At 39.6% G+C, this 12,880-nt stretch overlaps 2 protein-coding genes across 3 annotated transcripts; one reads left to right on the top strand and one right to left on the bottom strand.

The window, feature by feature from the left end:
• Positions 1-659: 659 nt before the first annotated feature.
• Positions 660-6,572, bottom strand: LOC121651680 (dnaJ homolog subfamily C member 16-like). Of its 2 annotated transcripts, none has more exons than XM_042004044.1 (14): positions 5,857-6,572; positions 5,709-5,775; positions 5,280-5,604; positions 4,995-5,179; positions 4,775-4,879; positions 4,532-4,690; positions 4,306-4,436; positions 3,998-4,181; positions 3,049-3,228; positions 2,884-2,960; positions 2,691-2,771; positions 2,483-2,572; positions 2,229-2,399; positions 660-2,079 (listed from the first exon to the last, which is right to left on the bottom strand). In XM_042004044.1, exons 1-14 carry the CDS (start codon positions 6,027-6,029, stop codon positions 1,677-1,679), a joined length of 2,331 nt encoding a protein of 776 aa, XP_041859978.1. In that variant the 5' UTR covers positions 6,030-6,572; the 3' UTR covers positions 660-1,676. The 2 variants fall into 2 exon arrangements, with proteins under 2 accessions (XP_041859978.1, XP_041859977.1); XM_042004043.1 differs by having other exon boundaries at positions 660-2,124.
• A 264-nt stretch (positions 6,573-6,836) lies between these two features.
• Positions 6,837-11,164, top strand: casp9 (caspase 9, apoptosis-related cysteine peptidase). The gene is made up of 10 exons (XM_042004045.1): positions 6,837-7,151; positions 8,446-8,656; positions 8,798-8,881; positions 8,957-9,018; positions 9,135-9,311; positions 9,390-9,479; positions 9,579-9,726; positions 9,831-10,025; positions 10,150-10,259; positions 10,355-11,164. Exons 1-10 carry the CDS (start codon positions 7,020-7,022, stop codon positions 10,457-10,459), a joined length of 1,314 nt encoding a protein of 437 aa, XP_041859979.1. The 5' UTR covers positions 6,837-7,019; the 3' UTR covers positions 10,460-11,164.
• Positions 11,165-12,880: the final 1,716 nt, after the last annotated feature.

Below are 12,880 nucleotides of genomic sequence, written 5' to 3' on the forward strand. Positions count from 1 at the left end.
GCCTCATTACAGAACTACTATCTGATAGCAGTGGCTATGAAAATGGTGTCTTTCATCAGAACATACATCACATAATTCTATCTCACTTGTTCATGCTGAAACACATCAGAACCTTATTACTCACTGAGAAAGAAGCAAATAAGAGTTTGGGCCATTTCCTCCCAGTAAATTTGATCTGTGAACTAAATAACAGTTGTGGGAAACCAGTGATAAAGACCAAAAACTACAAAACAAGGCATTTAAATGGGTTTTGCTTTCACATAATTTATATTTTCTTCTGTTAAGAAAATCTCAGAGCCGAGACCGCTCAGGGCGGTTAAGGCTGTAGATGTTTCTGCTCAAATGCCAACTGATAACTCTTCCAAACGCTGCTGAGTGAACCTCTAAGTAAGCTTCAACTTTAGATTCAACTTCAAATTTCTTCTTTTAGTTAGTAAACGCACAAGTAAACTGGATTTTATTACAACCAACAAGAAGATAAATGCATTGAAAACAAACTAAACCATCTCACAGTAACAAATATCAATCAATACATATCGTTTAAAAAAAAAACCATAACATTTGGTAACTAAAACATTCCTCTTAGCTCTGATGTACCCTTTACTACACACATCCTTTAGATAAGAGGATCATGTGCAATATTTACACCAATCAGTACCGATGTTAATAGCTTTATTTTTTAACTTCACATGAATAAAACAAATAAATAAACCAAGCAAGCATTCGAGTTCCAACTGGAGGTGTTGACATAAGATGGTACATTGGTGAATCACGGCTTTTTAGAGAAACATCCTGAAGATAAAATATACAGTTTGCTCATTGCTACATAAAGCTACTGGCTAAATAAGGTTGCACAGATAGAGGCTGCTAAACAACAAATTTGTAGGAGCACACAATTAACCACAACTCCCCCCCAAAAAAGTGTTTTCTTTTTCTGCAACATGATCAAAGAAGAGCATGGGGTACACCTTGAGGTCCAGGGTAGAAGGCATCATCATGACAGCAGTATGCTCTACTGCACAAGAGAATCAGCATTTTGGAAATAATCTTAAAAAAAAAAAAAGCTGAGATGCATATAAAGGCAAACACATTAAATATTAGTTTCATGCATCTCTATTCACAGTATTCATCAGTGGAAGCTTTATACACTGTCCAAACTGCTTGTTAGAAAGGTTGGATAGCTTTGAAGACCCTTATTTGCCATTTGTGCAATTCTCCAAAACAGACATGTCGATCACGCCTACTTTACATCACATTCAGCCTCGGCTGCACAACAGTTACAAAGACACCAAGAAGAAATTAGCTTCTCTCTCCTCAGTTTTCCTTATGTAAACATCTGAGTGTGAAAGTCTGACAGCCTAGCTGTGACAGATCAAAACGTGACTCTAGGGTCGTCATCTGGAAGTAAAAGCAGGAGTTCAGGTGGCCACAGTGATTTTGTTTTATCTTTACAAGGCTGTAGCAACATTTGCCTGAATAAAACATCTAACAGCAGTTGAGAACAGCATGTGATGAGCATGGAGGTCTAAAGAACATGTTTCCCAGTAGTTGTTGACTGTATCTATTAAATAGCTTAAATGTAAAACATAAAAAAGGCAGCATTAGCATATGATAAATTGCACATGAAACCATTTCAGTGTGATAGGAAATAAAAAAAGAATTCTGTGCTCCTCAGTCTATTTATTTGGGGCGATTTTGTCAAGTCCTGGCCAGGCTGGGACATAGTAACGAGGCAAAGTGCCTTCCATGAGTCTTTCCATCCACAATCCTAGGCGGTCTAGTTTGTGGTGGATCTGCAGGGTGGATAAGCTGCGGGAGCGACTGGATTTGCGTGGTGGGTGATCATCACGGGAACTGGACTTTGACCTCCCCCCTGACGCCCCCCCTTCATCTTCAGACGACTTGCTGTCCAGGTCCTCCCCAGTGTAGACAGGCTTAAACAGACACAGGTACTTCTTGTGGCCGTTCAGTGCCAGCACATAACCGGTGTAGTCTGTCTTCCGGTTCCCTCCGTCATCATCGTCTGCGTCTATCTGCATGGCGTCCTGGGCGTACTCCAGCAGTGTTTTCATCCACGCACTGTGCTTGTCAATGTTCAGGAAAGAGAAATGCAGCGTCAGGCTCCTGGGAGAGAATCAACATGAATGTGAGGACGCATCTATAAATGACACACACACCAACAAAACTCGTATCATAGACTTTACATACACTGCAAATGTTTAGCTTACCCAGTGAAGGAATAGACCTCTTTGGCAAACTTGCTAAGCAGGATGTTCTTGGAGGCGTCAGTGAGCACCAGCACTATGTTCATGTGTCCTGGCCTCAGCTTCACCAAGTTGCTCATGTAGGTGATGTCCGTCAGCTCTGTCACCTCCACAAAACTCTTTTTAGGAGGCCGACTAAAATCAACAATAAGAGCACAGAGCTTAAAAAAGGCACAGAAATCCTACACTTCAACAGTTCAAATAAAAAATGTTCCTGCCTTGAGCTACTACTGGTCCCTGATGACCCATTTTCTGCTTTAGTTCCATCTTTTGCCTTTGGTTTTGTCTGCTTATCATCACTAGAGTCACTGCAATGACAGAGGGAAAAATATTATTTTGTTTTAGGTGGCTTTTGTTTTAAACTTTTTATTGAACTTTATCATATATTTAAACAAAGAAAAATGTGAATAATTTAACTCAACCAACCTGAAGGCCTGGATGACCACAGTTCCAAACAAGATAAACAAGGCAGAGAAGATGAGAGACAGAAGAGGCATCATCTCGCGCCTAAATCATCAGCAAGTCAGGAAGAAAGAAGTTTCCTTGCATATTATAATCAAGGTCACATTGTGCAGTTTAGATTAGAACTGATTAACCGGCTCAAAAGAAACACACCCACCAGTTGTTGTGTAGAATATCATCGATGACTTCAGAGAGGTAATCGTAAGACGCATAGATCCACCGGATTACAAACATCTGCAGAGTAATGGTATGAATGGGGCTTAGTAACAACATATGTGGCTGGAATTTAAAAATATCAGCTGTACATTGAGGCATAGATTACCGAGGCAAATTCATTATTGAGCTCGGGCAGAACGGCGTCATGGATGAGGATAGATGGGTCTTTTTGAAGTCGCTCCAGCTCCTCCAGAAGACGCTGCTTGTCTTCCTCACTTCCATTCCAGGCAGTAACTGGCTTGAACAATGCCTTACCAGCAGTATTACGCCTCTCCAGGATCACCACCTAAACACAAGACCCAATACATCCAAACACACACAAAATAAATAGAGAAAACAGCTTAAGTACTAAACTATGCCCCCCAAAAAACAAAGATGGAAAGCTATCCTCTTATCAGAAAATTCCAAACTTTTAATTCATCTTTTTAATCTTGACACCCTGTTCTCCAGACTGCAGGGGAGAGGGAGCACCAGCTCCTCCAAAGATTAAACTATCATTATTTTTAAATGATATACACGGGTTATGAAGCAACATGCAGATAACACCCTTTTTCAAGGAAAGTTATTCCTCTTTCTTTGATCACATTACAACAGCCTAGCCTCACATTACAAGAGTTTCTGACCTATATCTGCAGATCTATTGCCCATTGAAAATATTTGTGATATTATCAAATTAAATATAGATAAAAGAGGCTCCACGCTGCTAAACAATTGAATTTCTGAATCAAGCATAAAAGGGGAAAGCCTTTTGCTTTTAAAACTACAATGACCCCCTCATTTCCCAAATTCTTAGAGTTTTAAAAGAGAAGACAACGCAGCACAGTACTAAGCATGCCTCCATCTCCACACTACATTCTGCAAGATGTCGTTGCAACACATTCAAAATGAGCACATACATTAAAAAAAGGATTTCTCAGTTCCAATCTTTCATATTTCAGGCTTTAAATTTTTCTTCAATAAGAATTCAAATTGTTCACAAAATCCTCACATTGTGTTTTACACAGTGTCCTAACTTTTTTGGAAACAGGGTTGCTGGTGAGCATGTGTGAGCGTACCTGGGTCGGTGACTGTGAGCTGTCTTTGCTCTGCATGAGGACATCACAAAGCGGCTGCTGCAGCGTTTGGTACACATAAGCAAACCTCACAACTTCCCTGGTGTTGGTGGAAGCAAAAGAGAGAAACGCCTGGTTCCCAAAAGAAAAAGTCTCCTCATCGCCTGTGATCAGCAGGACACAGTATCTGAGGGGATGAGGTACATTAGAGTTAATTATAAAAAATAAGTTTCAAATGGATATGAACATTTGTTTTAGTTCCAGATTCTTTTTTATCAGTTGAGGACAGACAGGAAAAGGTTTAAACTTACTTCCTGCGTCTGTGAAACTGTTTGACGGGACAGAGCTCATCAAAGAGCTTCTGATTGACCAGCCGCGGCGCAAGGAGAAACTTGTTGTTTGACATGAACTCATCAATTATTTGTTTTTTCATTCCTTTAGCCTGCGGAGACGTAAAGAATAAAGACAGATCAATGTTCCTGTGCATCAAATTCACCACCAAACTAAGAAGGGATGGGACTTTCACATTTGATTTACCTGTATAATATCAGCAGGCTTCTCAATGTTCTCTTTGAAGACCAGCATTGTTGGAGCGTAAGTGTTAATATTAAATAGTTTTTGCAGATTGGCAGTTTCTGAGAGGCCCTGATCCACATAGCCAAACTGTAAGTAGTCCTTATAAGCAAAAGCTGTCAGCTACAGACATAAAAAGGAAGAGGATTAACATGTTTGCAAAAGTGACACCTGAGAACATTTCACACAAAATATTTAAGAACCTACTTTGTAAAGTAGAGGAACTACGGGCACTTGGTCAAACAGAAGCACATGTGGCTTGTTAAGCTCGTGCCAACTGTTCAAAAACTGCTGGTCATTCTTGTCGTTGATCTGAAATACAACATGCATCAGTCACTTTGATGAATATAGAAAAACTGCCCCCATGTAATGCACTGTGAATCAGTTATATAAACAAATTCACTGCTGTTAATGTGAAGATTGTTACCTGCTCCACAAGTCTCTGAGGAAGTAGGTCTTCTACAAATTGTCGCAGGTGCTCCTTTGCTACAGCATAATGGAAAAACGTCACTTTGCCATTTATAACTCCAAGTATGGAAGGGGTGCGATGAGCACCGAGGTGATTCGCTAGCCGCCTCTCATAGCCAACATCCACCACACCTACTCCAACACCTGCAAAGACCGGACATCCATAAAAACGTAAAATTTCCTGACTTGTGCTGAAAAAGAACTGAGGCAGAGCTACTGGGAATTTTTCAAGCTCGTTCCAAACCTAGGCTCTCCATCTCCTGCACCACGTCCTTCCAGACAGGCTCAATATGAATGCAGCTGAAGCACCAATCTGAGGTGATCTTTATCAGATATGGTCTTATATAGCTGTCAGGCACCACATCGTTGACGTACTGGTTGAAGTGTAGCGTGTACTTGCTGTCAGTGAAATCTCTGTGGTTCTTGCTGTTGAAGGGGAAGTTGAAAAAGGACTCATCAAAGTAGAAGCTGTCGTGGCGGTGGCCATAGTGACTGCTGCCATATGGCTGGGTATCATCAGTCTGTCCATAACGATCGTAATTGGCACGCTTTTCCTCACTGGAGAGGATCTAGATTTGAGGTATAACAAATACAAATACATAAGTCATGTTCTAGCCGTGTATTAACATTCGAAGACAATATATTGGTGTATTCAAGTGAAAGGATGACTAACCTCATAAGATTTAGTGATCTTGATAAACATGTCCTCTGCACCTGGACTTTTGTTTTTGTCAGGATGCCTGCAGTAGAAGAAGATGCTCATTAGTTTAGAACAGGGTGAGAATTATGACATCAAGCCGGTGTCATGGGAAAATACTTACCATTCTTTAGCCAGACGCTTGTAGACCTTCTTGATTTCAGCTTGACTGGCACTCCTGGTTATTCCTAATATTTTGTACGGGTCCATTTCAGGCCCAGCATGGGTTGATTCTGTCAGCAGCACAGAGAGGACCACCACCACAGCCAGTAACAGAGACATCTTTGACCATGCCATCGCAGTTATGTTTAACACATCTGCGCAACTATCAACATAGAGTTAAAGTGGATCGAGGATTTCCACATCATGACAGATTTAAGATGGTTCATAAATGTGAGATACATAGTTGTTCTTCCAAGATGGTGAAGACAGCCAAAATGGCATTATAGCATGCTAACTACATACGCTAGCAAAGACAGGAAATATGTAGCATCAGAGGGAGCTCTGAAAATCCAGGGGACGTTTCTAGTCTGTGATATTAATGCTGTTCTTCGAGGATAAAACGTTGACGCATTTTTTCTAATAAGGCTGGTGGCGTTGTCACAGTGGCTACAGTTGTCTCCGCGTAACAGCGCTACACGCCGTCACCTCGAGCAGAGGTGGCCTGTCGATACTACACTAAACGAAAGGGTCTGCTCCTCGTCCCTGACTAACGTTGGCGTGACAGGGAAATATACATGGTGTGTTCCGAAGGATCACACAGTAACACTGCTTACGATAACCTGCCGCTGCAAAGCGGGGAGTAGAAATAAAAAAAGAAAAATAGAAAAAGCCTGGTGTCGAAAGTAATTTCGGGAGATTGAGTACATCGTGGCACCTTTTGCTTGTTCTACTCACCCTTGATGCGTTTAACGTTTTTCAGGCTGCGACTGATTTAATTTTATTTATTTATCTATTTATTGTGTGATCTTGTTGTAACACTATACCCGTGCAAGAGCGACACGCAGTAAAGATAATCAAATGCACCCTTATGTTTTGAGCGTTCGCTCAGTTGACCAATCACAGGCAGCAATGATGTAAACAAGGAAGTATATAGAGAAACCGAGCAAAAAATTACACCAGGCGTATTTGTACAGGAATAAGACTACCATTATAATTATTATTCAGTTTAAAAATAACAAGTAATAGGAGAAGATTTATTTTTAGTATCGACTAAATCTGTCAAATTGATTCCTGAGAACAGGTTTTTGTTTCACATCTCACTCATTTTTAAGTACTGTGAGGAGAATGGAAGAACAACACAAGAAAATCCTTCAACGAAACAGGATCAATCTGGTGAAAAATTTGGATCTATCAAACCTCTATGATGCCCTTGTGGAAAAGGGAGTTTTCACCCAGGACATGATCGATGAGATACAGGTATGTTGCGGCACTGCGGTCAAGCCAGCCGCCAGTGGCGTAACAGTGGTCAAACCAGCCGCCGCTGTATTTCAAGTGCGCATTTTTTCTCAATTGTGTGGTAAAGCAAAGGAACAGCTCTGGAAAGCTTTTCGAAATTACTTTCGATTCCCTCACTCAGTCTCATAGATATGTGACGTAATTAAGGGATGTATTTTAACAGTAAATGTCGGTTTATGGACCAAATGAACATCGAGGGACAATGTTGGCTCGGTAATCTTAAAGCTAAGATTACTTCCGGATTTCATATATATATATATATATATATATATATATATATATATATATATATATATATATATATGAGATATAATATCTCATATATATATATATATATATGAAATATATATATATATATATATATATATATATAAATGAGACGGCACACACACACACACATGTGTGTGTGTGTGTGTGTGTGCCGTCTCATTTTGAAGTGCAATAAAATTTATTTCTTCCATAAGTAGGCCACAAAAGCTACAGTTCTGTACTAAGTACACCATCAACTACTGGCAAAAATTCTAGGAAGTGGTTTTAATGTATAGTTTTCCGGTAATTCATTGTCAAACTCCTTTATGGGTTGTAATAAAATCCATTTTTGGCTACATTTAAAGTGGAATAAAATTATTCTATTTCCATAAATAGTATATTAAACCTATACTGCTGTGCTCTGTTCTTCCTGTACTACTTACACAAATAATATGACACATTTTTACTGTGTACTTTTGAAGAAATTTACTGTAGTATTTTTGCCAGTAGTTGATGATGTACTTAGTACAACAGTATAGGCCTACTTATGGAAGAAATAAATTTTATTGCATTTCAAAAGTAGTTGAAAATTCTTCTTTTAGCTATCTGTAAAGGACTTTGACAATGAATTACTGGAGTAAAAGTGTTTCATATCACTTGTGTACATATAGGAAGTACTTAGTTCAATAGTACAGGTTATATATTGTCCCTGTGGAACTTTAAATTGACTCAATGTTCATTTGGTCCATAAACCGACATTTACTGTTAAAATACATCCATTAATTACGCCTCTTATCTGTGAGACTGGGTGAGGGAATCGAAAATAATTTCCTAAAGCTTTCCAGAGCTGTTCCTTTGCCTTTACCACAAAGTTGAGAGTAAATGCGCACTTGAAAAAGATAGGCGGCTGGCTTGACCGCAGTGTTGCGGCAATGAGGTTAATGTTTAAGGATGTTTATAGAAAAAGAATAAAATAAAGGACACCCTTGACTGCGTCTCTTGTCAGAGTTCTGGGACTAGACGAGACCAAGCTAGGCAGTTGGTTCGGGACTTAGAAACCCGTGGGAGTCGAGCCTTTCCGCTATTTCTGGAGTGCCTTCAGGAGACGGGTCAGCATGACCTGGCAAAGACATTACAGAATGAATCTCCAGCGGTTCAGCTTCAGCCCGCGAAACCCGTACAAGTAGTCCGTCCTATTGTCCAACCTCTTCCAGTTAGTAAGTGTCTGAAACCCAACTCCATTTGATCTGTTTCAACACAGACTGTCTCTTAAACATAGACAACTTACAACAACTTGTAACTCTCATCTTATAACATGAACACTCACATACTGTATGTTCTCTTGCTTGGTGTTACAGCTTCTCCAATGGATGTGAATAAGCAAAGAAAAGATGCTGCCCCTGTCCTTCCATTAGAGAGGCCTATCACTACTCCTAGTCCTTGTAAGACATGTTGTTCTTTTGAGCATTATTGAGTCATGTAAGTTAATTTTTGCCTAACATATATTGATGCCACAGCACCTGAGCAGGAGTACCTAAGACCAAGACCACCAGGCAGAACACGACGCGACAGTATTCAGGTAAGAACCCTTTATTTACCACAGTAAATGGTATTTTTTATGGAAATTGCTTACATTGCTTGATAAACAGCATCCATCATTGAACTCTGTTCACTCTAATTCTGTCTGTGTATCAGAGCTATAAAATGGATGCCAGCCCATGTGGTCATTGCCTCATCATAAACAATGTGGAGTTTGACCCTCAGAGTGAGCTGAGCAACCGCAAAGGGTCCAATATAGACAGTGACAAGCTAGAAAGAAGATTCAAGGCCCTCAACTTTATTGTGGAGGTCAAGACAAACCTGAGACAAAGGGTTAGAATCTTTGATTTTACTATTTTGTTTAAAATGGCATGACATAAAGCAATACTAACTGTTATCTCCACATTTCAGCAAATTAAACACGAACTGTCAGTTTTATCAAAGAAAGATCACTCACAGTATGACTGCTGTGTGGTTATCATACTTTCCCATGGGACTGAGGTAAGATCCAGCCTGTTTGTTTAGTTCAGTAACCTTTTAATATAGAGTATAAACCCAGGTCCTATCTAAGAACATGTATGTTCATATTAATGTTTGTAGGTTAGTCACAACCGCTTCCCTGGTGCTGTGTATGGTGTGGATGGGCAGCATGTTCCAGTTCAGCTTATCACAAACTACCTCAACGGCCAGCATTGCCCTTCTTTACAAAGCAAACCTAAACTTTTCTTCATTCAGGCTTGTGGAGGAGGTAAGTGACACCAAACACTGCTCATTAACTCAAAGTGACACTGTCAATATGTGAAAATGAAATCAAAGTGGTCTTTGACATGAGTGTTTGTTTTTGTCCTCAAGGTGAAAAAGACACAGGCTTTGAGGTGTCCCCTGATGAGGCTCAGCCATCTGGGGACATCTATAGAGCAGATGACCAGATGGATGCCATCCCAATGTCATCCAGCAGCGACTCTCTGAGTACTTCTGACGAAGTTGATGCCAGAGCCTCTTTGCCCACCCCCAGTGACATTCTGGTGTCTTACTCTACTTTCCCAGGTGTGTTTGTGGCACAATATGTATTTGTTTTAATGATAAATCAGCATTTAGATGCATTTCACATCAACTTAAAATTTAGCAGATTCATTTCATTGTTGCCTTTTCGATCACGTGACAAATACAGGTTACGTTTCCTGGAGAGACACCGAGTCTGGCTCTTGGTTTGTTGAGACGCTGGACCGCATTCTTGAGGAAAACGCTGCTGCTGATGACCTGGTCACAATGCTGGTGATGGTGAGCGTTACTCATCATATCCACATAAGAAGGATCCCTTTTATCCATATTTTTACTTTAAATAAAGACACATCTGACTCTTGACTTATTTTCAGGTGAACAATGAAGTTTCCCAAAATTCTGCAAAAGGACTTTACAAGCAGATGCCTGGTTCATTTAACTTCCTCCGCAAACACCTCTACTTTCAAGCCCTGGCGTAATGGAAAAATGAAACTCTCATGGTTCTCTACTGTACTTTAAGACAGAAAAAACAAAGACTTCAGGTCTGATTCAGATTGTTTTTGTAACTTGTTTTACTGAATGATCTCGCCTTATTGTTTATTTCTGACAGTCCTGTGTTTTTATGTACTTTAGAGTACTTTAGAAGTTGATAAATTTTCTAAGAGAACTTTTTTGGTGTATGTCAATTTTGGAAAGAAAATACAACATTTCTGTACTGCAACAACTATTGACTGTTTTTGTTTTTCATTCCCACTTAGACATTTTACTGGCATATTAACGAGCGCAGAGATCAACACAGCCTAGAAGTCTAAGATTTAAAGCTGACACAGCTCAAGTTTACCCCAAATTATTTTATCTGTGCTGTAGAAGAAAGAAAAAACTGGGAATGAACTAAATTTCTCCCACACAGGACAGTTAAATTATATGAGTGGAAAAACTTCTGTGCATCCTTCTGTTGCTTTGTGTAGAAATGGGTGTAAATGGGTGTTAGGAGAGAGATGCTGATTACCACTAAAAGTAGAAACACATTTTATTCTATGGATTGCTAGTTTTGCACATGATTGTATAAACAAACAACCCAGTACCTACAGATAAAAATGACCATTTTTAATTTAACATTTGCAGTCAGGCAGCCTTTTCAGTGGCACCTTTGTTTTTAATGCTTTAAATTTCCTGTGAGAATCAAATTAGTTAAATTTCAAGAAAGCGCAATCCAGACCTAAAACACAGCAGTTAGCCAGAGTTAGGAAAGATGATGAATTAAATGAATATTTAATTCAATACTTAAGAAAAGACCATAAATTGGCTTTCAGTGTTTTGCTCTTTAAATAGTAAACAAGCTTCTGAATAATGATAATAATAATAATAATCTGTACTTTTTAAAAATGTATGTGGCTTGTGGCTTGAGTAAATATATTTTCTTACATAAAAATTTCCACGAGATGTGTTTACAGACTATTTACAATTATATGATTTACAATTCAACACAAGCTGTTGTACAGTGCCACAGAAACTACAGGTTTTGTTGGCGTCATCTATAACGTTGAACATGCAACTGTGAGTGGCAGTTTGTATGACTTAGAAGATTAAATACAAACCAAATTATTAATTTAACAAGCCACCAGCTTAATGTATTTCTAAGTTGAGATGGTAAGTATACCGCATAGAAGTCTTTCATTCTCCCCACTGCCACCAGGGGTCTCCATAAAATCAAGAAATTGATCCATTTTATTTGCACCTTTATCATAGTTTCATCAATCATAGTTTAAACTTTGGTTTTGTATCTAATAACTAAAAGTACAAACAATAAAAAAAAACAGATAAACCAAAGTGTCACATGCAAAGGCTGCTAAGTCTTCCTGGTCACATTGACATATTTGAAGAACCTTGACACAACGAGTCCCTCTGAAATAAACACGCTCTCCTAGTGAGTATCTCGTTCTTCTTTTACTCCAGTTGTTTTAGATTAAAATGTCTCAATTTTTTATCTTTTTTTTCCATTTCAGTTTTTCTGTCTTGCTCTGGCTGAGGTTAAATCCATTTAGCGTGATCACCCTGAATCTGAAAGAGCTGGCGATGTTTTTAGGAGTGAACGCAGCACTGCTGAGCTGCTGTCGCCCTGGATCCTGAGGCAGGAAGGAGCCACAGAGAGGACTAAATCGCTGACTCTCTTTGCAGACGTAAAAGCCAGCAGCAGGGCTGTCTTCATGGACAGAAACCTAAGTGTCACAGGTCTGTGTCTGCGCACTCCTTTCAGGAAGCGTTTGATCAGAGGATGACTGAAAAGAGTTTTTTCACCAAACCCTTCATGACAGGATAAGATGGCTGCAGCATACGTTTTAATGGTGCTGAAAGCCAAATTCCTTTCAATCAGCATCTGGAGAAAGGAGAGCGCACAGGGCAGCTATGGCAAGCCAAAAGGACCACAATTCGCCACTCTATTGGCGCGTTTGTAATAAAACGGCGTAAAATACGCCGTTTCATGTGGCTAAAACGCCGAAAAATACGATGGTCTTGGTGGTCATTAAACGCCGCTTTTTGCAGCGTTCAATGAACCCGCGTAAAAAGCGCCGTTTTGTCGCACTTTAACGCGCGTTACAAACGGCGTTTTGTGCAACTAAAACGCGCGTAAAGAATAAGAGCAGACCAGTTCATCACTGATCTTTGCTGAAGGAATGTCTGCATTGTTCCAGTAACCCTGTGGTCTGCTTGTGTGCTTACATCTCCAGCCATATTCAAATGCACTGCCAGGATACAAGTTCAAATATGGATAAAATTTGTGACATCTGTTAGAAAGAAAGAAAGAAAGAATTCTTTGTTCACAGATGTCGACATGCATACATTATTGTCTGAAACTACACCCTGAGCGCCAACCTCTGCATTACAATGAGACAGACTAA

The sequence above is a fragment of the Melanotaenia boesemani genome, chromosome 13 (assembly GCF_017639745.1).
Source record: "Melanotaenia boesemani isolate fMelBoe1 chromosome 13, fMelBoe1.pri, whole genome shotgun sequence".
Taxonomy (NCBI): Eukaryota; Metazoa; Chordata; class Actinopteri; order Atheriniformes; family Melanotaeniidae; genus Melanotaenia; species Melanotaenia boesemani.